Here is a 26,378-nt window from a genome sequence, read left to right as displayed (position 1 = left end):
CGGGCGCCGCCGCCATTTTGTCTCCCCCTTTTCCCGCTCCTTTTGGCGCCTTCGCTCCCTCCCGGGGTGGGGGGGGGGAGGGGGGGGAGGGGGCTCCTGGCGAGGCCGCCGCTGATTGGCCGAGAACCCGGAAGCGCAGGTGGGAGCCGGGGCCGCTGATTGGTTCCAGCGCGGTTGCCATGGAGACGGAGCCGGGGCCTTGCGCGGAGCCGAAGCCTGCGTGGGAGTTTGGGGGAAGGGGGGGGGGAGGAGGTTGGGGGGGGCCCGGGTTTTTTAGGGTTGCTATGGAAACCGGAAGTCCCCATAGCAACGGGGAGTTCCCATAGCAACGGGGGGGTGGTTGCTATGGCGACGGGGGAGGGGGGGGAGGGGGCGCGGTTTCCATGGCGACGGCGGAAAAGGTCTGAAAATAAGGGCGGGGGGGGGTGTAGGCCGCGTTGCTATGGGAACCCGGAAGTAAACCGGAAGTGGGGGTTGCTATGGAAACGCTTTTGGGGTTTTTTTTGTTTGTTTTTTTTTTTTTTTAGGGTGTCCCCCCCCCCCAAAATGGGGTCCAGAGAAGGGGGGGGAGGGGGAGGGGAGGGACCCCCCCCCTCCGCCCCTCCCCCACCCCGCGGGGACCCCCCGGAAAGGGGGGAGGGGGAGGGGCGCGATGACGTCGACGATGACGTCACCTTGGCCCAGGTTTTGGCGTTTTTGCTGAGGAGGTGAGGGGGGGGGGGAGGGGCGGGAGGGGCCACCCCGTGACCCGGAAGTGACCCCAAACCCCTCCCCCTCCCCCCCCAGAGGTCACCGGACCCCCAGGAGGAGGAAGAGGAGGAGGAGGAGGAGGAAGCAGCAGGTGAGGGGGAGGGGCGAGAAACTGGGGGGTTCCGACCCAAAATCGGGGGATTTGGACCCAAAATTTGGATTTGGGGACAAAAACTGGGGGGGGGTTTGACCTAAAATTGGGAGGTTTTGACCCAAAATTTGGGGATTTTGACCCAAAATTCAGATTTTGGGTCCAAAATTGGGGTTGGTTTGACCCAAAATTGGGGATTTATGGCCCAAAATTCTAATTTTTGAGCCAAAATTGGGGTTTTTTGACCCAAAATTGGGGTTTTTTGACCCAAAACTGCGGGACTTTGGCCCAAAATTTAGATTTGGGAACAAAACTGGGGGGGGGGGTTGACGTAAAATTTGGAGATTTTGACCCAAAATTGGGGGATTTTGACCCAAAATTGGGATTTTGGGCCCAAAATTGGGGTTGTTTTGACCCAACATTGGGGGAATTTGACCAAAAACTTGGAATTTTGAACCAAAATTGGGGATTTTCACCCAAAATTGGGGATTTTTGAGTCAAAATTTGGATTTGGGGACCAAAATTGGGGGGGGTTGGACCCAAAATTTGGGATTTTGGATCCAAAATTGGGGGGGTTTGACCAAAAGTTTAGAATTTTGACCCAAAAGTGGGGATTTTTGAGTCAAAATTTGGATTTGAGGCCCAAAATTGGGTGGTTTTGCCTCAAAATTGGGGGATTTTGGTCCAAAAGTGGGGTTTTTTTGATCCGAAATTCAGATTTTGGGCCCAAAATTTGGATTTTTGACCCAAAATTGGTGGTTTTGGACCCAAAATGTGGATTTGGGGTCCAAAATTGGGGTTGTTTTGACCCAAAATTGGGAGATTTTGACCCAAAATTCAGTGCTTGGAGCCCAAAATTGGGGGATTTTGATCCAAAATTGGGGATTTTTGACCCAAAATTCAGATTTTGGGCCCAAATTTGGGGTTGGTTGGACCCAAAATTGGGGATTTTTGACCAAAAATTTGGATTTTTGACCCAAAATTGGGGGGGGTTGACCTAAAATTTGGAGATTTTGACCCAAAATTCAGGTTTGGGGCCCAAAATTGGGGGGTTTGGACCCAAAATTTGGGATTTTGGACCCAAAATTTGGATTTTTGACCCAAAATTGGGAGGTTTTGACCCAAAATTTAGATTTTCGACCCAAAATTGGGGGGTTTGGACCAAAAATTGAGGATTTTTGCCCTAAAATCCAGGTTTTTTCCTCCATTTTCTCGCCCCGCCCCCTAAGTGGGGAATTTTTGCCCAAAATCTGGGTTTTTCCCCCCATTTTGGGTCCTGCTCCAAAAATGGCAATTTTGCCCTAAAATTGGGATTTTTTGCTCCAAAATCAGGGAATTTCTCCCCAAAATCAGAGCTTCTGCCCCAGAAGTGCAATTTTTACCTCATAACTAAGGAATTTTTGCCCAAAATCCGGGTTTTTCCCCCCATTTTGGGTCCTGCTCCAAAAATGGCAATTTTGCCCTAAAATTGGGTATTTTTTACCTAAAATTGAGGAATTTTGCCCCAAAATTGGGGGTCCAGCCCCAAAAGTGCAATTTCTATCTCATAACCGAGGAATTTTTGCCCAAAATCCGGGTTTTTCACCTCATTTTGGGTCCTGCTCCAAAAATGGCAATTTTGCCCCAAAATTGGGATTTTTTGCCCTAAAACTGAGGAATTTTGACCGGAAATCAGGGCATTTCACCCCAAAATCAGGGCTTCTGCCCCAGAAGTCCAATTTTTACCTCATAACCGAGGAATTTTTGCCCAAAATCCGGGTTTTTCAACCAATTTGGCTCCTGCTCCAAAAATGGCAATTTTGCCCCCAAATTGGTATTTTTTGCCCCAAAATCGGGGAATTTCTCCCCAAAATCAGAGCTTCTGCCCCAGAAGTGCAATTTTTATCTCATAACTAAGGAATTTTTGCCCAAAATCCGGGTTTTTCCCCCCATTTTGGGTCCTGCCCCAAAAATGGCAATTTTGCCCCAAAATTGGGTATTTTTTACCTAAAATTGAATAATTTCTCCCCAAAATCGGGGGTTCTGCCCCAAAAGTGCAATTTCTACCTCATAACTAAGGAATTTTTGCCCAAAATCCGGGTTTTTCCCCCCATTTTGGGTCCTGCTCCAAAAATGGTAATTTTGCCCCAAAATTGGGATTTTTTTTCCCTAAAACTGAGGAATTTTGACCCGAAATCAGGGAATTTCACCCCAAAATCAGGGGTTCTGCCCCAAAAGTGCAATTTTTACCTCATAACCGAGGAATTTTTGCCCAAAATCCGGGTTTTTCACCCCATTTCGGCTCCTTCCCCCGAACGGGGCTTTTTTGGCCCAAAATCGCCGTTTTTCAGCCCAAATCCCGGGTGTTTTCTCGTAGCCCCTCCCCCCGCCCCCCTGGAGGCACCCCAGCTGTGTTCTGAGCTCCTATTGGCTGCCGGCAGAGGGGGGGCGGGGCCAAGGCCCATTGAGGAAAATCTGCCCAGGGCGATCCGGCAGGTGGGGGAGGGGCGGGGATTTTGGGGGAAATTCGGGGGATTTTGGGGCTTTTGGGGGTGGGGGAGGGGATTTGGGTTGAATTTGGGGGATTTTGGGGGGAATTCGAGGGGTTTTGGCGTTTTTTGGGGGGTGGGGGAGGGGATTTTGGGGAAATTTGGGGGATTTTGGGGGGAATTTGAGTTTTTTGGGGGGAAATTCGGGGGAAATTTGGGGTTTTTGGGGGGAATTTGGGGGATTTTTGGGTTTTTTTTGGGGGTGGGAGAAGGGGATTTGGGGAAAATTTGGGGGATTTTGAGGTGAATTTGGGGTTTGGGGGGGAATTTGGGGGATTTGGGGCAAAATTTGAGGTTTTTTTGGGGGAATTTAGGGGACTTTGGGGGAAGTTTGGGGTTTTTGGGGGAAATCTGGGGTTTTTTTTGGGGGAATTTGGGGGTTTTGGAGGGTTTTGGGGTGGGGGAGGGGATTTTGGGGGGAATTTGGGGGATTTTGGGGTGAATTTGGGTTTTTTGGGGGGTTTTGGGGGGATTTTGGGGGAAATATGGGGTTTTTGAGGGGGAATTTGGGGGATTTTGACGTGAATTTGGGGTTTGGGGGGCATTTGGGGCAAAAATTGACGTTTTTGGGGGGGAATTTAGGGGACTTTGGGGGAAGTTTGGGGTTTTCGGGGAAATTTGGGGGTTTTTGGGGGGTTTTGGGGTGGGGGAGGGGATTTTGGGGGGGGTTTTGGGGGGGAATTTAGGGGTCTTTGGGAGGATTTTGGGTTTTTTGGGGGTGGGGGAGGGGATTTTGGGTTGAATTTGGGGTTTTTGGGGGGGGACTTTGGGGGATTTTGGGGTTTCTGGGGGTGGGAGAGGGGATTTTGGGGGGAATTTGGGGGATTTTGGGGATTTTGGGAGTGGGGGAGGGGTCTGTGAGGTGAATTTGGGGGTGAATTTGGGGGTTTTGGGGTTTTTTGGGGGGGAATTTGGGGGATTTTGGGGGCTTTTGTGGGAATTTTGGGTTTTTTGAGGGTTTTGGGGTGGGGGAGGGGATTTTGGGGTGAATTTGGGGGATTTGGGGGGTTTTGGTGGGGATTTGGGAGGTGGGGGATGGGATCTATGGGGCTGGGGTTGGGATTTATTGGGATCTATGGGTTTGGGGTTGGGTTTGGGGGGCTCTATGGGGCAGAACTTGGGGTTTCTGGGGCTCTGTGGGGCTGGGATGGGGTCTGGGGGGATCTGTGGGGTCTGGGATGAAATCTGTGGGGCAGAACTTGGGGTTTCTGGGGTTTTATGGGTCCGGGGGTGGGATCTGTGGGGCTGGGGTTGGGATTTATGGGGCAGAACTTGGGATTTTTGGGGCTCTGTGGGTCTGGGGTTGGGTTTTTGGGTCTGGGGTTGGGTTTGGGGTCCCTGTGGCTCTGGGGTTGGGTTTTGGGGTCCCTGTGGCTCTGGGGTTGGGTTTTGGGGTCCCTGTGGCTCTGGGGTTGGGTTTGGGGTCTCTGTGGCTCTGGGGTTGGGTTTGGGGTCTCTGTGGCTCTGGGGTTGGGTTTTGGGGTCCCTGTGGGTTTGGGGTTGGGTTTGGGGTCCCTGTGGCTCTGGGGTTGGGTTTGGGGTCCCTGTGGGTTTGGGGTTGGGTTTGGGGTCTCTGTGGGTTTGGGGTTGGGTTTTGGGGTCCCTGTGGCTCTGGGGTTGGGTTTGGGGTCTCTGTGGGTTTGGGGTTGGGTTTGGGGTCTCTGTGGCTCTGGGGTTGGGTTTGGGGTCTCTGTGGCTCTGGGGTTGGGTTTGGGGTCCCTGTGGGTTTGGGGTTGGGTTTGGGGTCCCTGTGGCTCTGGGGTTGGGTTTGGGGTCTCTGTGGGTTTGGGGTTGGGTTTTGGGGTCTCTGTGGCTCTGGGGTTGGGTTTGGGGTCTCTGTGGCTCTGGGGTTGGGTTTGGGGTCTCTGTGGCTCTGGGGTTGGGTTTGGGGTCCCTGTGGCTCTGGGGTTGGGTTTTGGGGTCCCTGTGGGTTTGGGGTTGGGTTTGGGGTCCCTGTGGCTCTGGGGTTGGGTTTGGGGTCTCTGTGGCTCTGGGGTTGGGTTTTGGGGTCCCTGTGGGTTTGGGGTTGGGTTTGGGGTCTCTGTGGCTCTGGGGTTGGGTTTTGGGGTCCCTGTGGGTTTGGGGTTGGGTTTGGGGTCTCTGTGGCTCTGGGGTTGGGTTTTGGGGTCTCTGTGGCTCTGGGGTTGGGTTTGGGGTCTCTGTGGCTCTGGGGTTGGGTTTTGGGGTCTCTGTGGCTCTGGGGTTGGGTTTGGGGTCCCTGTGGCTCTGGGGTTGGGTTTTGGGGTCCCTGTGGGTTTGGGGTTGGGTTTGGGGTCCCTGTGGCTCTGGGGTTGGGTTTTGGGGTCCCTGTGGCTCTGGGGTTGGGTTTTGGGGTCTCTGTGGCTCTGGGGTTGGGTTTGGGGTCCCTGTGGCTCTGGGGTTGGGTTTTGGGGTCCCTGTGGCTCTGGGGTTGGGTTTTGGGGTCCCTGTGGCTCTGGGGTTGGGTTTGGGGTCCCTGTGGCTCTGGGGTTGGGTTTGGGGTCTCTGTGGCTCTGGGGTTGGGTTTGGGGTCCCTGTGGCTCTGGGGTTGGTTTTGGGGTCCCTGTGGCTCTGGGGTTGGGTTTTGGGGTCCCTGTGGGTTTGGGGTTGGGTTTTGGGGTCCCTGTGGGTTTGGGGTTGGGTTTGGGGTCTCTGTGGCTCTGGGGTTGGGTTTGGGGTCCCTGTGGCTCTGGGGTTGGGTTTTGGGGTCTCTGTGGCTCTGGGGTTGGGTTTGGGGTCCCTGTGGGTTTGGGGTTGGGTTTGGGGTCTCTGTGGCTCTGGGGTTGGGTTTGGGGTCTCTGTGGGTTTGGGGTTGGGTTTGGGGTCCCTGTGGCTCTGGGGTTGGGTTTGGGGTCTCTGTGGGTTTGGGGTTGGGTTTGGGGTCCCTGTGGCTCTGGGGTTGGGTTTTGGGGTCTCTGTGGCTCTGGGGTTGGGTTTTGGGGTCTCTGTGGCTCTGGGGTTGGGTTTGGGGTCCCTGTGGGTTTGGGGTTGGGTTTGGGGTCTCTGTGGCTCTGGGGTTGGGTTTGGGGTCCCTGTGGCTCTGGGGTTGGGTTTGGGGTCCCTGTGGCTCTGGGGTTGGGTTTTGGGGTCCCTGTGGCTCTGGGGTTGGGTTTTTGGGTTTGGGGTTGGGTTTGGGGTCCCTGTGGCTCTGGGGTTGGGTTTGGGGTCCCTGTGGGTTTGGGGTTGGGTTTGGGGTCTCTGTGGGTTTGGGGTTGGGTTTGGGGTCTCTGTGGCTCTGGGGTTGGGTTTGGGGTCTCTGTGGGTTTGGGGTTGGGTTTGGGGTCTCTGTGGCTCTGGGGTTGGGTTTGGGGTCCCTGTGGCTCTGGGGTTGGGTTTGGGGTCCCTGTGGCTCTGGGGTTGGGTTTGGGGTCTCTGTGGGTTTGGGGTTGGGTTTGGGGTCTCTGTGGCTCTGGGGTTGGGTTTGGGGTCTCTGTGGGTTTGGGGTTGGGTTTGGGGTCCCTGTGGCTCTGGGGTTGGGTTTGGGGTCCCTGTGGCTCTGGGGTTGGGTTTGGGGTCCCTGTGGCTCTGGGGTTGGGTTTGGGGTCTCTGTGGGTTTGGGGTTGGGTTTGGGGTCTCTGTGGGTTTGGGGTTGGGTTTGGGGTCTCTGTGGCTCTGGGGTTGGGTTTGGGGTCCCTGTGGCTCTGGGGTTGGTTTTGGGGTCCCTGTGGCTCTGGGGTTGGGTTTGGGGTCCCTGTGGCTCTGGGGTTGGGTTTGGGGTCCCTGTGGCTCTGGGGTTGGGTTTGGGGTCTCTGTGGGTTTGGGGTTGGGTTTGGGGTCTCTGTGGCTCTGGGGTTGGGTTTGGGGTCTCTGTGGCTCTGGGGTTGGGTTTGGGGTCCCTGTGGGTTTGGGGTTGGGTTTGGGGTCTCTGTGGGTTTGGGGTTGGGTTTTGGGGTCCCTGTGGCTCTGGGGTTGGGTTTTTGGGTTTGGGGTTGGGTTTGGGGTCCCTGTGGCTCTGGGGTTGGGTTTGGGGTCCCTGTGGCTCTGGGGTTGGGTTTGGGGTCCCTGTGGGTTTGGGGTTGGGTTTGGGGTCCCTGTGGCTCTGGGGTTGGGTTTGGGGTCTCTGTGGCTCTGGGGTTGGGTTTGGGGTCTCTGTGGCTCTGGGGTTGGGTTTGGGGTCTCTGTGGGTTTGGGGTTGGGTTTGGGGTCCCTGTGGCTCTGGGGTTGGGTTTGGGGTCCCTGTGGGTTTGGGGTTGGGTTTGGGGTCCCTGTGGGTTTGGGGTTGGGTTTGGGGTCTCTGTGGCTCTGGGGTTGGGTTTGGGGTCCCTGTGGCTCTGGGGTTGGGTTTGGGGTCTCTGTGGGTTTGGGGTTGGGTTTGGGGTCCCTGTGGGTTTGGGGTTGGGTTTGGGGTCTCTGTGGCTCTGGGGTTGGGTTTTGGGGTCCCTGTGGCTCTGGGGTTGGGTTTGGGGTCCCTGTGGCTCTGGGGTTGGGTTTGGGGTCTCTGTGGGTTTGGGGTTGGGTTTGGGGTCCCTGTGGCTCTGGGGTTGGGTTTGGGGTCTCTGTGGCTCTGGGGTTGGGTTTGGGGTCTCTGTGGCTCTGGGGTTGGGTTTGGGGTCTCTGTGGCTCTGGGGTTGGGTTTGGGGTCCCTGTGGCTCTGGGGTTGGGTTTGGGGTCCCTGTGGCTCTGGGGTTGGGTTTGGGGTCCCTGTGGCTCTGGGGTTGGGTTTGGGGTCTCTGTGGGTTTGGGGTTGGGTTTGGGGTCCCTGTGGGTTTGGGGTTGGGTTTGGGGTCCCTGTGGCTCTGGGGTTGGGTTTGGGGTCCCTGTGGCTCTGGGGTTGGGTTTTGGGGTCCCTGTGGGTTTGGGGTTGGGTTTGGGGTCTCTGTGGCTCTGGGGTTGGGTTTGGGGTCTCTGTGGCTCTGGGGTTGGGTTTGGGGTCTCTGTGGGTTTGGGGTTGGGTTTGGGGTCCCTGTGGGTTTGGGGTTGGGTTTGGGGTCTCTGTGGCTCTGGGGTTGGGTTTTGGGGTCCCTGTGGCTCTGGGGTTGGGTTTGGGGTCTCTGTGGCTCTGGGGTTGGGTTTGGGGTCCCTGTGGCTCTGGGGTTGGGTTTGGGGTCCCTGTGGCTCTGGGGTTGGGTTTGGGGTCTCTGTGGGTTTGGGGTTGGGTTTGGGGTCCGTGTGGCTCTGGGGTTGGGTTTTGGGGTCTCTGTGGCTCTGGGGTTGGGGTTTTGGGGTCTCTGTGGCTCTGGGGTTGGGTTTGGGGTCCCTGTGGCTCTGGGGTTGGGTTTGGGGTCTCTGTGGGTTTGGGGTTGGGTTTGGGGTCCCTGTGGCTCTGGGGTTGGGTTTGGGGTCTCTGTGGCTCTGGGGTTGGGTTTGGGGTCCCTGTGGGTTTGGGGTTGGGTTTGGGGTCCCTGTGGCTCTGGGGTTGGGTTTGGGGTCTCTGTGGCTCTGGGGTTGGGTTTGGGGTCTCTGTGGCTCTGGGGTTGGGTTTTGGGGTCTCTGTGGGGTTGGGGTTGGGTTTGGGGTCTCTGTGGCTCTGGGGTTGGGTTTTGGGGTCCCTGTGGCTCTGGGGTTGGGTTTTGGGGTCCCTGTGGCTCTGGGGTTGGGTTTGGGGTCTCTGTGGCTCTGGGGTTGGGTTTGGGGTCTCTGTGGGTTTGGGGTTGGGTTTGGGGTCTCTGTGGCTCTGGGGTTGGGTTTTGGGGTCTCTGTGGCTCTGGGGTTGGGGTTTTGGGGTCCCTGTGGCTCTGGGGTTGGGTTTGGGGTCTCTGTGGGTTTGGGGTTGGGTTTGGGGTCTCTGTGGCTCTGGGGTTGGGTTTGGGGTCCCTGTGGCTCTGGGGTTGGGTTTGGGGTCCCTGTGGCTCTGGGGTTGGGTTTGGGGTCCCTGTGGCTCTGGGGTTGGGTTTGGGGTCTCTGTGGCTCTGGGGTTGGGTTTGGGGTCTCTGTGGGTTTGGGGTTGGGTTTTGGGGTCCCTGTGGCTCTGGGGTTGGGTTTTTGGGTTTGGGGTTGGGTTTGGGGTCCCTGTGGCTCTGGGGTTGGGTTTGGGGTCCCTGTGGGTTTGGGGTTGGGTTTGGGGTCCCTGTGGCTCTGGGGTTGGGTTTGGGGTCTCTGTGGGTTTGGGGTTGGGTTTGGGGTCTCTGTGGGTTTGGGGTTGGGTTTGGGGTCTCTGTGGGTTTGGGGTTGGGTTTGGGGTCCCTGTGGCTCTGGGGTTGGGTTTGGGGTCCCTGTGGGTCTGGGGTTGGGTTTGGGGTCTCTGTGGGTTTGGGGTTGGGTTTGGGGTCTCTGTGGGTTTGGGGTTGGGTTTGGGGTCTCTGTGGCTCTGGGGTTGGGTTTGGGGTCCCTGTGGGTTTGGGGTTGGGTTTGGGGTCTCTGTGGCTCTGGGGTTGGGTTTGGGGTCCCTGTGGCTCTGGGGTTGGGTTTGGGGTCTCTGTGGGTTTGGGGTTGGGTTTGGGGTCCCTGTGGCTCTGGGGTTGGGTTTGGGGTCCCTGTGGCTCTGGGGTTGGGTTTGGGGTCTCTGTGGGTTTGGGGTTGGGTTTGGGGTCTCTGTGGCTCTGGGGTTGGGTTTTGGGGTCCCTGTGGCTCTGGGGTTGGGTTTGGGGTCCCTGTGGCTCTGGGGTTGGGTTTGGGGTCTCTGTGGGTTTGGGGTTGGGTTTGGGGTCCCTGTGGCTCTGGGGTTGGGTTTGGGGTCTCTGTGGCTCTGGGGTTGGGTTTGGGGTCCCTGTGGCTCTGGGGTTGGGTTTTGGGGTCTCTGTGGCTCTGGGGTTGGGGTTTTGGGGTCTCTGTGGCTCTGGGGTTGGGTTTGGGGTCCCTGTGGCTCTGGGGTTGGGTTTGGGGTCCCTGTGGGTTTGGGGTTGGGTTTGGGGTCTCTGTGGGTTTGGGGTTGGGTTTGGGGTCCCTGTGGCTCTGGGGTTGGGTTTGGGGTCCCTGTGGGTTTGGGGTTGCGTTTGGGGTCCCTGTGGGTTTGGGGTTGGGTTTTGGGGTCCCTGTGGCTCTGGGGTTGGGGTTTTGGGGTCCCTGTGGCTCTGGGGTTGGGTTTGGGGTCTCTGTGGCTCTGGGGTTGGGTTTGGGGTCTCTGTGGCTCTGGGGTTGGGTTTTGGGGTCTCTGTGGCTCTGGGGTTGGGTTTGGGGTCTCTGTGGGTTTGGGGTTGGGTTTGGGGTCTCTGTGGCTCTGGGGTTGGGTTTGGGGTCTCTGTGGGTTTGGGGTTGGGTTTGGGGTCTCTGTGGCTCTGGGGTTGGGTTTTGGGGTCTCTGTGGCTCTGGGGTTGGGGTTTTGGGGTCCCTGTGGCTCTGGGGTTGGGTTTGGGGTCTCTGTGGCTCTGGGGTTGGGTTTTGGGGTCTCTGTGGCTCTGGGTTGGGTTTGGGGTCTCTGTGGGTTTGGGGTTGGGTTTGGGGTCCCTGTGGCTCTGGGGTTGGGTTTGGGGTCCCTGTGGCTCTGGGGTTGGGTTTGGGGTCTCTGTGGCTCTGGGGTTGGGTTTGGGGTCCCTGTGGGTTTGGGGTTGGGTTTGGGGTCTCTGTGGCTCTGGGGTTGGGTTTGGGGTCCCTGTGGGTTTGGGGTTGGGTTTGGGGTCTCTGTGGCTCTGGGGTTGGGTTTTGGGGTCCCTGTGGCTCTGGGGTTGGGTTTTGGGGTCCCTGTGGGTTTGGGGTTGGGTTTGGGGTCTCTGTGGGTTTGGGGTTGGGTTTGGGGTCTCTGTGGCTCTGGGGTTGGGTTTGGGGTCCCTGTGGCTCTGGGGTTGGGTTTGGGGTCTCTGTGGGTTTGGGGTTGGGTTTGGGGTCTCTGTGGGTTTGGGGTTGGGTTTGGGGTCCCTGTGGCTCTGGGGTTGGGTTTGGGGTCTCTGTGGGTTTGGGGTTGGGTTTTGGGGTCCCTGTGGCTCTGGGGTTGGGTTTGGGGTCTCTGTGGGTTTGGGGTTGGGTTTGGGGTCTCTGTGGGTTTGGGGTTGGGTTTGGGGTCCCTGTGGGTTTGGGGTTGGGTTTTGGGGTCCCTGTGGCTCGGGGCCAACCCGTGGGTCCCATCTCTGCTCAGCGGGAGTTGGGCGGCTGCCGCTGGGGCTGCTTCTCCCTCGGGGATCGCCTGCGCCTCTCCTCCCAGTAAGTCCCAGTGGCTCCCAGTGAGTGACTCCCAGTGGGTCCCAGTGAGTCCCAGTGAGTCCCAGTGGCTCCCAGTGAGTGACTCCCACTGAGTCCCAGTGAGTCCCAGTGACTCCCAGTGAGTCCCAGTGAGTCCCAGTGGGTCCCAGTGGCTCCCAGTGAGTCCCAGTGACTCCCAGTGAGTGACTCCCACTGAGTCCCAGTGGGTCCCAGTGACTCCCAGTGGGTCCCAGTAACTCCCAATGGGTCCCAGTGAGTCCCAGTAAGTCCCAGTGAGTCCCAGTGGGTCCCAGTAAGTCCCAGTGAATCCCAGTAAGTCCCAGTGACTCCCAGTAAGTGAGTCCCAGTGGGTCCCAGTGAGTCCCAATAAGTGAGTCCCAGTGAGTCCCAGTGAGTCCCAGTGGGTCCCAGTGAGTCCCAGTGGGTCCCAGTGGGTCCCAGTGACTCCCAGTGGGTCCCAGTGACTCCCAGTGACTCCCAGTGAGTCCCAGTGACTCCCAGTGAGTCCCAGTGGGTCCCAGTGACTCCCAGTGAGTCCCAGTGGGTCCCAGTGGGTCCCAGTGAGTCCCAGTGACTCCCAGTGGGTCCCAGTGAGTCCCAGTTGCCTGTGTCCCTCCCCCAGTTTCCTGCCCAACGCCGTCACCTTCGCCACCTCCTACCCCCACAAAGCTTTCTGTGGCCTCTTCGCCCCCGACGGCTCCATCTTCGTCTCCGCTGCGCAGGGTGAGCCCCAAAAGGACCCCCCGGGGCCACAGGGAACCCCCCTGAACCCATAAGAACCCCCCTGAACCCATAAGAACCCCCCTGGACCCATAAGAACCCCCCTGGTCCCATAAGAACCCCCCTGGACCCATAAGAACCCCCCTGGTCCCATAAAGAACCCCCCTGGACCCATAAGAACCCCCCTGGACCCATAAGAACCCCCCTGGACCCATAAGAACCCCCCTGGTCCCATAGAGCCCCAAAAACCCCAAGTTCTGCCCCATAGATCCCCCCAAACCCATAGACCCCCATAAACCCCAACCCCAGCCCCATAGATTGCACCCCCAGACCCCATAAAACCCCATAGACCCCAAGTTCTGCCCCATAGATTGATCCCCAGCCCCATAAACCCAACCCCAGCCCCATAGAGACCCAGAAGTCCCAAGTTCTGTCCCATAAAACCCCCAAACCCCAAGTCCTGTCCCACAGATCCATCCCCAGCCCCACAGATTCCCAGAAATGCCAGGTTCTGCCCCATAAAACCCCATAGAGCCCAAGTTCTGCCCCATAGATCCCAACTCCTGACCCATAAAGAACCCCCAGATCCAGAAAGAACCCCCCAGACCCATAGAGCCCCATAAATCCCAAGTTCTACCCCATAGATTCATCCCCAGGACCCACAGATCCCCCCAAACCCCATCCCAGCCCCATGGATCCTATCCCAGACCCATGGGTTGCACCCCCAGCCCCACAGATCCCAATCCCTGACCCACAGAGCCCCAAAACCCCCAAGTTCTGCCCCACAGATCCCCCCAAACCCAGTCCCAGCCCCATAAGGGCCCCCCAGCCCCATAAAACCCCAGAAACCCCAACCCCAGCCCCATGGATCCCACCCAGTCCCTCCCAGTCCCTCCCAGTCCCTCCCAGTCCCTCCCAGTCCCTCCCAGTTCCCTCCCAGTCCCTCCCAGTCCCTCCCAGTTCCCTCTCTACCTTCTTCGCAGTCCCTCCCAGTGCCTCCCAGTCCCCCCCAGTTGACTCCCAGTCCCTCCCACATGACTCTTAACTCCTTCCCAGTCCCTCCCAGTTGACTCCCCATCCCTCCCAGTTAACTCTAACCCCCTCCCAGTCCCTCCCAACCATAGCCCAGTCCCTCCCAGTTGATTCTAACTCCTTTCCAGTCCCTCCCAATCACCTCCCAGTCCCTCCCAGTCCCTCCCAGTCCCCCCAAACCCCCTCCAAATGACCCCAAATCCCCTCCCAGTGCCTCCCAGTGCCTCCCAGTGCCTCACTGGTGCCCTTTCCCCCCAGACCAGTACCTGAGGTTCTACTCCCCCTCTCCCCACGGCTTCCGGTTCCTCCCAGTCCCTCCCAGTCCATCCCAGTTGTCTCTTAAGTCCCTCCCAGTGCCTCCCAGTCCCTCCCAGTTGACTCCTACTCCATCGCACTGGACTCTTAACTCGTTCCCCGTCCCTCCCAGTCCCCTCCCAGTTGACTCCCAGTCCCTCCCAGTTAACTCTAACCCCCTCCCAGTCATTCCCAGCCCCTCCCAGTTGACTCCCAGTCCCTCCCAGTTGACTCCCAGTCCATCCCAGCTGACTCTAACACCCTCCCAGTCCCTCCCAGTCCTTACCAATCTCCTCCCAGTCCATCCCAGCTGACTCTACCTTCTTCCCAGTCCCTCCCAGTGCCTCCCAGTCCCCCCCAGTTGACTCCCCGTCCCTCCCAGTTAACTCTAACCCCCTCCCAGTCCCTCCAACCATAGCCCAGTCCCTCCCAGTTGATTCTAACTCCTTTCCAGTCCCTCCCAGTCCCTCCCAGTTGACTCCCAGTCCTTCCCAGTCCCTCCCGGTCCCTCCCAATCCCCTCCCAGTCCCTCCCAGTTGACTCCCAGTCCCTCCCAGTCCCTCCCAATCCCCTCCCAATCCCCTCCCAGTCCCTCCCAGTGCCTCCCAGTCCCCCCCAGTTGACTCCCAGTCCCTCTCACATGACTCTAACTCCTTCCCAGTCCCTCCCAATCATCTCCCAGTCCCTCCCAGTCCCTCCCAATCTCCTCCCAGTGCCTCCCAGTTGACTCTAAATCGTTCCCAGTTGACTCCAAGTCCCTCCCAACCATCTCCCAGTTCCTCCAGTCCCTCCCAGTTGATTCTAACTCACTCCCAGTCCCTCCCAGTCCCTCCCAATCCCCTCCCAGTCCCTCCCAGTTGACTCTTAAGTCTCTTAAGTTCCTCCCAGTGCCTTCCAGTCCATCCCAGTTGACTCTAACCCCCTCCAGTGCCTCCCAGTGCCTTCCAGTCCCCTCCCAGTCCCTCCCAGTCCCTCCCAGTCCCCTCCCAGTACCTCCCAATCCCCTCCCAGTGCATTTTAGTTGACTCCAATCCCCTCCCAGTCCCTCCCAGTCCTTACCAATCTCCTCCCAGTCCATCCCAGTTGACTCTACCTTCTTCCCAGTCCCTCCCAGTCCCTCTCAGTTCCTCCCAACCATATCCCAGTCCCTCCCAGTTGATTCTAACTCCTTTCCAGTCCCTCCCAATCACCTCTCAGTCCCTCCCAGTCCCTCCCAATCTCCTCCCAGTGCCTCCCAGTCCCTCCCAGCTCCTCCCAGTCCCCTCCCAGTCCCTCCCAGTCCCCCCAAACCCCCTCCAAATGACCCCAAATCCCCTCCCAGTGCCTCCCAGTGCCTCCCAGTGCCTCACTGGTGCCCTTTCCCCCCAGACCAGTACCTGAGGTTCTACTCCCCGTCTCCCCACGGCTTCCGGTTCCTCCGCTCCTCCCGGGCTCGTTCCGTGGCCTGGAGCATCCTCGACGTCGCCTTCACCCCCGACTCCTCCCAGTGCCTCTACTCCAGCTGGGCCGACGCCAGTGAGGCTCTGACGTCATAGGGGGCGGGGCCGTGACGTCACGGCGCGGGGGGCGGAGCCTGAGGGGGGCGGGGTCCGGAACTCCCTCCCAGTTCACCTCAGAGCCCGTCCCAGTTCACCCAGTGCCACCCACGGCATCTCAAGAGCTTCTGAAGGACGTCCCAGTTGGCCCAAACCCATCCCAGTTCATCCCAGTTCGTCCCAGTTCATCCCAGTTAGTCCCAGTTGACCCCAGTTGCTCCCAGTTGACCCAGTTGGTCCATAACAACCTCCCAGTTCACCTCAGAGCCCGGCCCAGTTCACCCAGTGCCAACCACGGCATCTCAAGAGCTTCTGGAGACCATCCCAGTATCACCAAACCCAACCCAGTTCATCCCAGTTCATCCCAGTTCAGCCCAGTTGACCCATAACTCCCTCCCAGTTAACACTGGAGCCCATCCCAGTTCACCCAGTGCCACCCACGGCATCTCAAGAGCTTCTGAAGGACGTCCCAGTTGGCCCAAGCCCATCCCAGTTCATCCCAGTTAGTCCCAGTTAACCCCAGTTGCTCCCAGTTGACCCAGTTGGTCCATAACAACCTCCCAGTTCACCTCAGAGCCCGTCCCAGTTCACCCAGTGCCAACCACAACATCTCAAGAGCTTCTGGAGACCATCCCAGTATCACCAAACCCATCCCAGTTGCTCCCAGTTGCTCCCAGTTGACCCATAACTCCCTCCCAGTTCACCTCAGCGCCCATCCCAGTTCACCCAGTGCCATCCAGTTGGCCCCGTTGGGGGGGTTTGAAGGCTCCCTGGGGGTGGGTGATGATGTCAGAGGGCGGGGCGATGACGTCATGACCCAACGGGCGGGGCTTGAGGGGGTGGGGTCCACATAAGCCCCGCCCACTGGGTCCAATCCCCTCCCCCCCCATTTGGCCCCATTGGGGGGATCTATGGGGCTGGGGGGTCCCTATAGGGTGGGATCTATGGGGCAGGGGGGGATCTATAGGGCTGGGGGGTCCCTATAGGGCCAGGGGGGTCTCTATGGGGCTGGGGGGATCTATGGGGCAGGAGCTGTGGGATGGGATCTGTGGGGCTGGATCTATGGGGCAGGGATTGGGATCTATGGGGTGGGATCTATGGGGCAGGAGCTATAGGGTGGGATCTATAGGGTGGGATTGGGATCTCTGGGGCAGGAGCTGTAGGGCCTGGGAGTCCCTATAGGGTGGGATCTATGGGGCAGGATCTATGGGGCAGGGGGGGATCTATGGGGTGGGATCTATGGGGCAGGGTCTGAGTTTATGGGGCAGGGGGGTCCCTATAGGGCTGGGGGGTCTCTATGGGGCAGGATCTATGGGGTGGGATTGGGATCTGTGGGGCTGGGGGGTCCCTATAGGGTGGGGTCTATGGGGCTGGATCTATGGGGCAGGATTGGGGTCTATGGGGTGGGATCTATGGGGCTGGATCTGTGGGTCTGGATCTATGGGGCAGGAGCTATGGGGTGGGATCTATGGGGCAGAAGGGTCCCTATGGGGCAGGGTTGGGGTCTGTGGGTCCAGGGATGAATCTATGGGGCAGGATGGGATCTATGGGGTGGGTCCTATAGGGCAGGATCTATGGGTCCAGGTGTGAATCTATGGGGCAGGATCTATGGGGCTGGGATGGGATCTATGGGGCAGGGGGAGATCTATGGGGCAGGGACTGGGTTCTGTAGGGTGGGATCTGTGGGGCCAAATCTATGGGGCAGGGTTGGGGTCTATAGGGCTGGGGGGTCCCTATAGGGTGGGATCTATGGGGCTGGATCTATGGGGCTGGGATGGGATCTGTGGGGCTGGGGGGTCCCTGTGGGTCAGGGCTGGGATCTATGGGGCAGGATCTATGGGGCAGGATCTATGGGGCAGGATCCGTGGGTCGGGGCCAGGTTTGGGGTCGCTGCCCCACAGTTTTCTCTCCCCCTCAGTTCACGTCTTCGATGTCCACGGCGAGGGAGAGACCCACACGGCGCTGGAGCTGAGGTTGGGGGGGCAGGAGCTGGGCTTTGGGGCAAAAAAACCAACTTTTGGGGCAGGACTTGGGGTTTGGGGCAAAAAACCCAACTTCTGGGGCAGGAGCTGGGCTTTGGGGCAAAAAAAAACAACTTCTGGGGCAGGACTTGGGGTTTTAGGGGTCCAAACCCCAACTTCTGGGGCAGGATTTGGGGTTTTAGGGGCAAAAAACCCAACTTCTGGGGCAGGATTTGGGGTTTTAGGGCCCCAAACCCCAATTTCTGGGTCCAGATCTCAACTTCTGGGGCAGGATTTGGAGTTTTAGGGGGAAAAACCAACTTTTGGGGCAGGACTTGGGGTTTTAGGGGTCCAAACCCCAACTTCTGGGGCAGGATTTGGGGTTTGGGGGCAAAAAACCCAACTTTTGGGGCAGGAGTTGGGGTTTTGGGGCAAAAAACCCAACTTCTGGGGCAGGATTTGGGGTTTTAGGGCCCCAAACCCAACTTCTGGGTCCAGATTTCAACTTTTGGGGCAGAATTTGGGGTTTTAGGGGCAAAAAACCCAACTTTTGGGGCAGAATTTAGGGTTTTAGGGGCAAAAAACCCAACTTCTGGGGCAGGATTTGGGGTCTCAGGGGTCCAAACCCCAACTTCTGGGTCCAGATCTCAACTTCTGGGGCAGAATTTGGGGTTTTGGGGCAAAAAAACCCAACTTCTGGGGCAGGATTTGGGGTTTTAGGGCCCCAAACCCCAACTTCTGGGTCCAGATTTCAACTTTTGGGGCAGAATTTAGGGTTTTAGGGGCAAAAAACCCAACTTCTGGGGCAGGATTTGGGGTTTTAGGGGTCCAAACCCCAAGTTTTGGGGCCCCAAAGCCAAACTCATGGGCCCCAACCCCCATCTCTGGGTCAGATTTTGGCCCTTTACGGGTCCAAAGCCCAAGTTCTGGGTCCGAGTCCGGTATCTTTGGGTCGGTCTCGAGGTCCCCGAGGCCCTGACCCCCCCGTCCCCCCCTCTCCTCAGCCCCCCCGAGCGCCGTTTTGCCGTTTTCTCCTTGGCCGTGGGGCCCGGGGGCTGCGAGGTCCTGGGGGGCGGCAGCGACGGCTGCGTCTACGGCTACGACCGGGGGGCCCAGAGGAGGGTCCTGAGGGTAGGAAAATGGGGGAAAAAAGGGGGATTTTGGGAAAAAAAAGGGAGATATGAGGCCTGGGGAGGGAGGTGGGGGGGGGTTGGGGGGATTTGTGGGGGTTTTGTGGGGTTTTGGGGGGGTTTTGGGGGTGTCTGGGCCTGCGACTATGGCTACGGCCTGTAGGCCCAGAGGAGGGGCCTGAGGGTAGGAAAATGGGGAAAAAAAGGGGAAAAAAGGGGATTTTGGGAAAAAAAGGGAGATATGGGGCTGGGGGAGGGAGCTGGGAGGGTTTTGGGGGGATTTGTGGGGATTTTGGGGGGTTTTATGGGGTTTTGGAGGGTCTCGGGGCCTGCGACTACTGCTATGACCTGTAGGCCCAGAGGAGGGGCCTGAGGGTAGGAAAATGGGGAAAAAAAGGAGATTTTGGCAAAAAAGGGAGATATGGGGCTGGGGGAGGGAGCTGGGAGGGTTTTGGGGGGTTTTGGGGGGTTTTATGTGGTTTTGGGGGTCTCTGGGCCTGCAATGATGGCTTCGACCTGTAGGCCCAGAGGAGGGGCCTGAGGGTAGGAAAATGGGGAAAAAAAGGGGGATTTTGGGAAAAAAAAGGGAGATGTGGGGCTGGGGGAGGGAGCTGAGGGGGGGTTGGGGGGTTTTGGGGGGTTTTGGGGGGGTTTTGGGGGGTTTTGGGGGGTCTCTGGGCCTGCGACTATGGCTATGGCCTGTAGGCCCAGAGGAGGGGCCTGAGGGTAGGAAAATGAGGAAAAAAAGGCAAAAAAAAAGGGATTTTAGGAAAAAAAGGGAGATATGGGGCTGGGGGAGGGAGGTGGGGGGGCTTTGTGGGGTTTTTTTGGGGGTTTTGTGGGGTTTTTGTGGGGTTTTATGGGGTTTTGGAGGGTCTCGGGGCCTGCGACTACTGCTATGACCTGTAGGCCCAGAGGAGGGGCCTGAGGGTTGGAAAATGGGGAAAAAAACGGGAAAAAGGGATTTTTGGGAAAAAAAGGGAGATACGGGGCTGGGGGAGGGAGCTGAGGGAGTTTTGGGGGGATTTGTGGGGTTTTGGGGGGTTTTATGGGGTTTTGGAGGGTCTCGGGGCCTGCGACTATGGCTACGGCCTGTAGGCCCAGAGGAGGGGCCTGAGGGTAGGAAAATGGGGAAAAAAAGGGGGATTTTGGGAAAAAAAGGGAGATATGGGGCTGGGGGAGGGAGCTGAGGGAGTTTTGGGGGGGATTTGTGGGGATTTTGGGGGGTTTTGTGGGGTTTTTGTGGGGTTTTATGGGGTTTTGGGGGTGTCTGGGCCTGCAACAACGGCTTCGACCTGTAGGCCCAGAGGAGGGGCCTGAGGGTAGGAAAATGGGGAAAAAAAGGGGAAAAAAGGGGAAAAAAAGGGGATTTTGGGAAAAAAAGGGAGATGTGGGGCTGGGGGAGGGAGGTGGGGGGGGGGGTTGGGGGGATTTTGGGGGGTTTTGTGGGGTTTTGGGGGGTCTCTGGGCCTGCGACTATGGCTACGGCCTGTAGGCCCAGAGGAGGGGCCTGAGGGTAGGAAAATGAGGAAAAAAAGGGAAAAAAAGGGGATTTTGGGAAAAAAAGGGAGATATGGGGCTGGGGGAGGGAGGTGGGGGGGGTTTGGGGAGATTTGTGGGGATTTTGGGGGGTTTTGTGGGGTTTTTGGGGGGTTTTATGGGGTTTTGGGGGGTCTCTGGGCCTGCAATGACGGCTTCGATCTGTAGGCCCAGAGGAGGGGCCTGAGGGCAGGAAAATGGGGAAAAAAACAGAAAAAAAGAGGGATTTTGGGAAAAAAAGGGAGATATGGGGCTGGGGAGGGAGCTGGGAGGGTTTTGGGGGGATTTGTGGGGTTTTTGAGGGGTTTTATGGGTTTTTTGGGGGTGTCTGGGCCTGCGACTACTGCTATGACTGGTAGGCCCAAAGGAGGGGCCTGAGGGTAGGAAAATGAGGAAAAAAAGGAGATTTTGGGAAAAAAAGGGAGATATGGGGCTGGGGGAGGGAGCTGAGGGAGTTTTGGGGGGATTTGTGGGCTTTTGGGGGGTTTTATAGGGTTTTTAGGGGTTTTATGGAGCTTTTTGGGGGGGTTGTGGGGTTTAGAGGGGATTTATGGCTTTTTGGGGGGTTTTATGGTTTTTTTGGGGGGGTTTATGGGGTTTTGAGGGGATTTATGGGTTTTTGGGGAGTTTTATTGGGTTTTGGGGGTTTTATGGGGTTTTGGGGGGGTTTATGGGGTTTTGAGGGGATTTGTTGTTTTTTGGGGGGTTTTATGGGGTTTTTTGGGGTTTTATGTGGTGTTTTGGGGAGTTTTATGGGGCTTTTGGGGGGTTTTATGAGGTTTTGGGGAGTTTTATGTGGTTTTGAGGGGATTTATGGTTTTGGGGGGGTTTTATGGGGTTTTGAGGGCATTTATGGCTTTTTTGGGGGGGTTTATGTTTTTTTGGGGGGTTTTATGGGGTTTTGAGGGGATTTGTTGTTTTTTGGGGGTTTTTATGGGGTTTTGGGGGTTTTATGGGTTTTTTTGGGGGTTTTATGGGGTTTTGGGGGGCTTTTTGTGTTTTTTGGGGGGTTTTATGGGGTTTTGGGGGGTTTTATGGGGTTTTGAGGGGATTTGTTGTTTTTTGGGGTGTTTTATGGGGTTTCTGGGGTTTTTTAATGGGGTTTGTTTGGGGTTTTATGGGGTTTTGAGGTGTTTTGAGGGGGTTTATGGAGTTTTTTGGGGGATTTATGGGGTTTTTTTTTGGGTTTTGTGGGGTTTTGGGGGGTTTTATGGGGTTTTGAGGGGATTTGTTGTTTTTTTTGGGGGATTTATGGGTTTTTTTGGGGGGTTTTATGGGGTTTTGGGGGCTTTTGTGTTTTTTGGGGGGTTTTATGGGTTTTTTTTGGGGGGTTTTATGGGGTTTGGGGGGTTTTATGGGGTTTTGAGGGGATTTGTTGTTTTTTGGGGGTTTTCTGGGGTTTTTGGGGTGTTTTATGGTGTTTTTTTGTTTCGTTTCTTTTTGTCCCTCCTCGGCCGCCGTAGTTTCCGGCGCACGATGATGACGTCAACGCCGTGGCCCTGGGTTCGGCTTCCGGGAGGCTCCTGCTGAGCGGGGGGGACGATGGGATCTGCAGGGCCTGGGACCTCCGGGAACCCCCGGGCAGAGCCGCCGCCCAACTGGGGGGACACAGGGATGGGGTGACAGCCCTGCACCCCAGGGTGAGACTGGGAGGCACTGGGAGGCACTGGGAGCACTGGGAGGGGGTTTGGGGGCGACTGGGAGGGGATTGGGGGCGACTGGGGGGGACTGGGAGGCACTGGGAGGAGGTTTGGGGGCGCTGGGGCATGATTTGGGTCAACTGGAGTCAACTGGGAGGTGGTTGGGGTCAACTGGATGGACTGGGAGTCAACTGGGATTGACTGGGAGGTGATTTGGGTCAACTGGGAGGTGATTGGGGTCAACTGGGATGGACTGGGAGTCATCTGGGATTGACTGGGAGGTGATTTGGGTCAACTGAGATGGACTGGGAGGGGATTGGGGTCGACTGGGGGGACTGGGAGGCACTGGGAGGAGGTTTGGGGGCGCTGGGGCATGATTTGGGTCAACTGGAGTCAACTGGGAGGTGGTTGGGGTCAACTGGGATGGACTGGGAGGGGATTGGAGTCAACTGGAGTGGACTGGAGTCAACTGGGATGGACTGGGAGGCACTGGGAGGAAGCTTGGGGACACTGGGATATGATTTGGGTCAACTGGAGTCAACTGGGAGGTGGTTGGGTCAACTGGGATGGACTGGGAGGGGATTGGAGTCAACTGGAATGGACTGGGAGGTGATATGGGTCAACTGGGATGGACTGGGAGGGGATTGGAGTCAACTGGAATGGACTGGGAGTCAACTGGAATGGACTGGAGGTCAACTGGGATGGACTGGGAGGCACTGGGATGGACTGGGAGGCACTGGGAGGAAGCTTGGGGGCACTGGGACATGATTTGGGTCAACTGGAGTCAACTGGGAGGTGGTTGGGGTCAACTGGGATGGACTGGGAGTCAACTGGGATTGACTGGAAGGTGATTTGGGTCAACTGGGATGGACTGGGAGGGGATTGGGGTCAACTGGGGTGGACTGGGAGGCACTGGGAGGAAGTTTGGGGGCACTGTGAGGGACTGAGGGGATTGGGGTCAACTGGGATGGACTGGGAGTCACTGGGAGGGACTAGAAGTCAACTGGGACGGGCTGGGAGGCAATTGGGGTCAACTGGGAGGTGATTGGGGTCAACTGGGATTGACTGGGAGGTGGTTGGAGTCAACTGGGATGGACTGGGAGTCAACTGGAATCAACTGGGAGGTGATTAGGGTCAACTAGGAGGCAACTGGAGTCAACTGGGATGGACTGGGAGGCACTGGGAGGAAGTTTGGGGGCACTGGGACATGATTTGGGTCAACTGGAGTCAACTGGGAGGTGGTTGGGGTCAACTGGGATGGACTGGGATGGACTGGGAGTCAACTGGAATGGACTGGGAGGTGATTTGGGTCAACTGGGATGGACTGGGAGGTGATTGGGGTCAACTGGGATGGACTGGGAGGTGACTGGAGTCAACTGGGATGGACTGGGAGGCACTGGGAGGAAGTTTGGGGGCACTGGACATGATTTGGGTCAACTGGAGTCAACTGGGAAGTGATGAGGGTCAACTGGGATGGACTGGGAGTCAACTGGGAGGTGATTGGGGTCAACTGGGATGGACTGGGAGGGGATTGGCATCAACTGGAATGGCTGGGAGTCAACTGGAAAGAACTGGGAAGTGATTTGGGTCAACTGGGATGGACTGGGAGGCAACTGGGATGGACTGGGAGGTAGTTATGGACCAACTGGGATGAACTGGGGTGAACTGGGTTGGGTTTGGTGATACTGGGATGGTCTCCAGAAGCTCTTGAGATGCTGTGGGTGGCACTGGGTGAACTGGGACAGGCTCCAGCATTAACTGGGAGGTAGTTAGGGGTCAACTGGGTCAACTGGGCTGAACTGGGATGAACTGGGCTGAACTGGGTTGAACTGGGATGGGTTTGGGCCAACTGGGACGTCCCTCAGAAGCTCTTGAGATGCTGTGGGTGGCACTGGGCGAACTGGGATGGGCTCCAGCGTTAACTGGGAGGGAGTTATGGGTCAACTGGGTCAACTGGGAGCAACTGGGATGAACTGGGATGGGTTTGGTGATTCTGGGATGGTCTCCAGAAGCTCTTGAGATGCCGTGGGTGGCACTGGGTGAACTGGGATGGGCTCCAGCATTAACTGGGAGGTAGTTAGGGGTCAACTGGGTCAACTGGGCTGAACTGGGCTGAACTGGGATGAACTGGGCTGAACTGGGTTGAACTGGGATGGGTTTGGGCCAACTGGGACGTCCCTCAGAAGCTCTTGAGATGCTGTGGTTGGCACTGGGCAAACTGGGCCGGGCTCCAGCGTTAACTGGGAGGGAGTTATGGGTCAACCGGGTCAACTGGGCTGAACTGGGCTGAACTGGAGCCTCGGCCCCTCCCCCCAGGGCGACGACCGCTACGTGGTCTCCAACTCCAAGGACCAAACGGCGAAGCTCTGGGACCTGCGGCAGCCGACGGGGCCCCCGCGGGGTGGAGGCCGCGCGCCGCGCCGCCGCCCGCCAGAACTGGGACTATCGCTGGCAGAGAGCCCCCCGCGAGGGTGAGGGCATTAATTGCCTCATTAGCATGCTAATTAACCCGGTGGAATGCTAATTAACCCGGCGGGAGGCTAATTAGGGGGGAACGATGGCCGACGGCGCCCGCTGGGGGAGAGCCGAGCGGCCAAGATGGCCGCCGGGGTCGTCCTGTGGTAACTGGGGGTCAATTAGTGTGATTATTAATCAGGCTTAATTAGCGCTTGTGCTAATTAGCTGGCTCGCCTGCTAATTTGCCGCTCTTCTATGCTAATGAGCTCGTTTTCTATGCTAATTCGTCGCAGCACCTTGTGGTAATTAGATGCTAATTAGTTAAATTGAACGCTAATTAGTTGCTTGTCAATGCTAATTAGACGAATTGCATGCTAACTAGGCACTAATTAGTTGGCTCGTATGGTAATTAGATGGTAATTCAATCCCCTCCCATGCTAATTAACCCCTCTGCTATGCTAATTAGATGCTTACCCATGCTAATTAGCAGAGCTCCGTGCTAATTAGACACTGCTTGGTTCACTCGCATGCTAATTAGCTCCTCTTATATGCTAATTAGCCGCTCTCCCCTGCTAATTAACAGTCCCATACTAATGGGATATTATTGACACTAATTAGTTCCCTCCCATGCCAATTAGCTGCTAATTAATCCCTCTCCCACGCTAATTAACCCCTCTTCGATGCTAATTAACCGCTCCCCCATGCTAATTAGCCCCACTCTATTCTAATTAAGCACAAAAAACCCCCCTTAGTTACCCCCCTTTATGCTAATTACCCCCAATTACCTTAATTAACCCCTCCCGTCTCCATAGCAACACCTCAAGGCCTTTTTCCCGCCTTTTCTGTCTCCATAGCAACGCTTCCGGGTTCCACTTTTCCCGCCTTTTTCCTTCTCCGTAGCAACGCTTCCGGGTTCCTTTTTCCCTCCCTGTTTCCATAGCAACGCCTCAAGTTCTCCTTTTCCCGCCATTTTCTGTCTCCATAGCAACGCTTCCGGGTTCAGCTTTCCCGCCTTTTTTTCCCGTCTCCATAGCAACCCCGCGGCCGCCATTTTGGTCACCGCGCCGGAACCGGAAGTGGAGGGGAGGGGGGGGGGGCCCGGGCCGGGGCTTTTTTTTGTTTGTTTTTTTTTGTTTTTTTTTCTCGCTCTCTGACGTCACCGCCGCAGCTCTGACGTCACGCCCGCTGCCGGGGGACACGTCACTGATGACGTACCGGGGCCACAGCGTCCTCCACACCCTCGTCCGCTGCCGCCTCTCCCCCCCCGAGGGCAGCGCCGGCGGCCATTGGCTGGCAACGGGGTGCGCTTCCGGTTGCGTCATCAGTGAGCGACGGGCAGGGCACTGGGAGGGGACTGGGAGGGACTGGGAGGGGATTGGGAGGGGACTGGGAGGGACTGGGAGGGGATTGGGAGGGACTGGGAGGGACTGGGAGGGAACTGGGAGGGACTGGGAGGCAGTGGGGGGGCAGTGGGCGTGTCCCCAGGTTGTCCCCGCCCCTTTTCCCAGTCTATGACGTCATGAGTGGGCGTGTCCTGCGGCGCTTGGCCAATCACGGGGCCTGCGTGCGTGACGTCAGCTGGCACCCGACCAATGGGAGCCTGGCCAGCGCCTCGGTGGGCGGGGCTTGGGGCTTGGGGGGGGCGGGGCCAAGGGTTGGGGGCGGGGCTTGGTGTTTATGGGAGGGGCTTGGGCTTGGGGGGCGGGGCTTGAGTCCTGGGGCGTGGCCAAGGGGTTTGGGGGAGGGGGGAGGGGATTAAAGGGTGGGGGAGGGGGGTTTAGGGGCGGGGCTTGGGTTGGGGGCGTGGCCAGTGATTTTGGGGCGGGGCTTAAACTTGGGGGGCGTGTCTTGCTGGTTGGGGGCGTGGCCAGGGGGTTTGAGGGGTGGAGGAGGGGATCAAAGGGTGGGGGGAGGGAAGTTTAGGGGCGGGGCTTGGGGTTTATGGGCGGGGCTTGAGCTTGGGGGCGTGGCCAAGAGTTTTGGAGGTGGGGCTTAAAATTGGGGGCGGGGCTTGAGGCTTGGGGCGTGGCCAGGGGGGTTTGGGGGGCGGGGATTTAAGGCTGGGGGAGGGGATTTGGGGGCGGGGCTTGAGGTTTATGGGCGGAGCTTGGGGGCGTGGTCTGAGCGTGGGGGCGTGGTCTGGGGTTGTGGGCGTGGCCTGGGGGGCTGTGGGCGTGGCCAAGGCTCTGAGCCGCCCCTCCCCCCCCAGTGGGACGGATCCGTTCGGCTCTGGGGGTACCGGGGGGAGGAAGAGGAGGAAGAGGAAGGGGCGGGGCCTCCCGCCGGGCCCCTCCCCCCACCATAAGCCCCGCCCCCCGCCCCTCCCCCACCCCCAATAAACGATTCCCGCGCTCAGCAAAACGGCTCCTGATTGGTCGATGGGGGAAAGGGGGGGGGGGGAGGGGCCAGGGGGGTGGGGGGCGGGGCCTGGGCGGCTGGGGCGGGGCTTGGGTTGGGGGCGGGGCCGTTGTGGGGGTCCCTGAGGGGGTGGCGGCCATCTTGGCCCCTCCCCCTCTTCCCTTGGCCCCTCCCCCCCTTCCCTTGGGGGGTCCCTGGGGGGGGTCCCCGAGCCAGGGGGGGGGCGGCGGCCATCTTGGCCCCTCCCCCCCACTTCCGGTGCCCTTCCCCCTCACTTCCGGTGCCCCTCCCCCCACATTTCCCACCCCTCCCCCCCCCTTTGGGGCCATTTTGGGGTCCCTTGGGGGGGGT

General features: G+C 58.2%; 1 protein-coding gene across 1 annotated transcript; it reads left to right on the top strand.

The window, feature by feature from the left end:
* Positions 1-383: 383 nt before the first annotated feature.
* DCAF11 (DDB1 and CUL4 associated factor 11) lies at positions 384-26,030 on the top strand. Its single transcript, XM_071732812.1, is given in 14 exon segments — positions 384-401; positions 787-841; positions 3,198-3,316; positions 11,297-11,361; positions 11,984-12,084; positions 14,776-14,922; positions 16,861-16,915; positions 17,908-18,034; positions 21,036-21,212; positions 23,529-23,600; positions 23,602-23,683; positions 24,838-24,993; positions 25,178-25,284; positions 25,879-26,030. Coding segments are annotated over 14 exon segments (1,377 nt in total). The 3' UTR covers positions 25,975-26,030.
* The last annotated feature ends 348 nt before the right edge of the window (positions 26,031-26,378 follow it).

This window comes from Heliangelus exortis, unplaced genomic scaffold, assembly GCF_036169615.1.
Source record: "Heliangelus exortis unplaced genomic scaffold, bHelExo1.hap1 Scaffold_86, whole genome shotgun sequence".
NCBI classification, from domain to species: domain Eukaryota; kingdom Metazoa; phylum Chordata; class Aves; order Apodiformes; family Trochilidae; genus Heliangelus; species Heliangelus exortis.
Note: the sequence above shows the minus strand (reverse complement) of the source record. Positions and strands in the feature narration are given on the sequence as shown.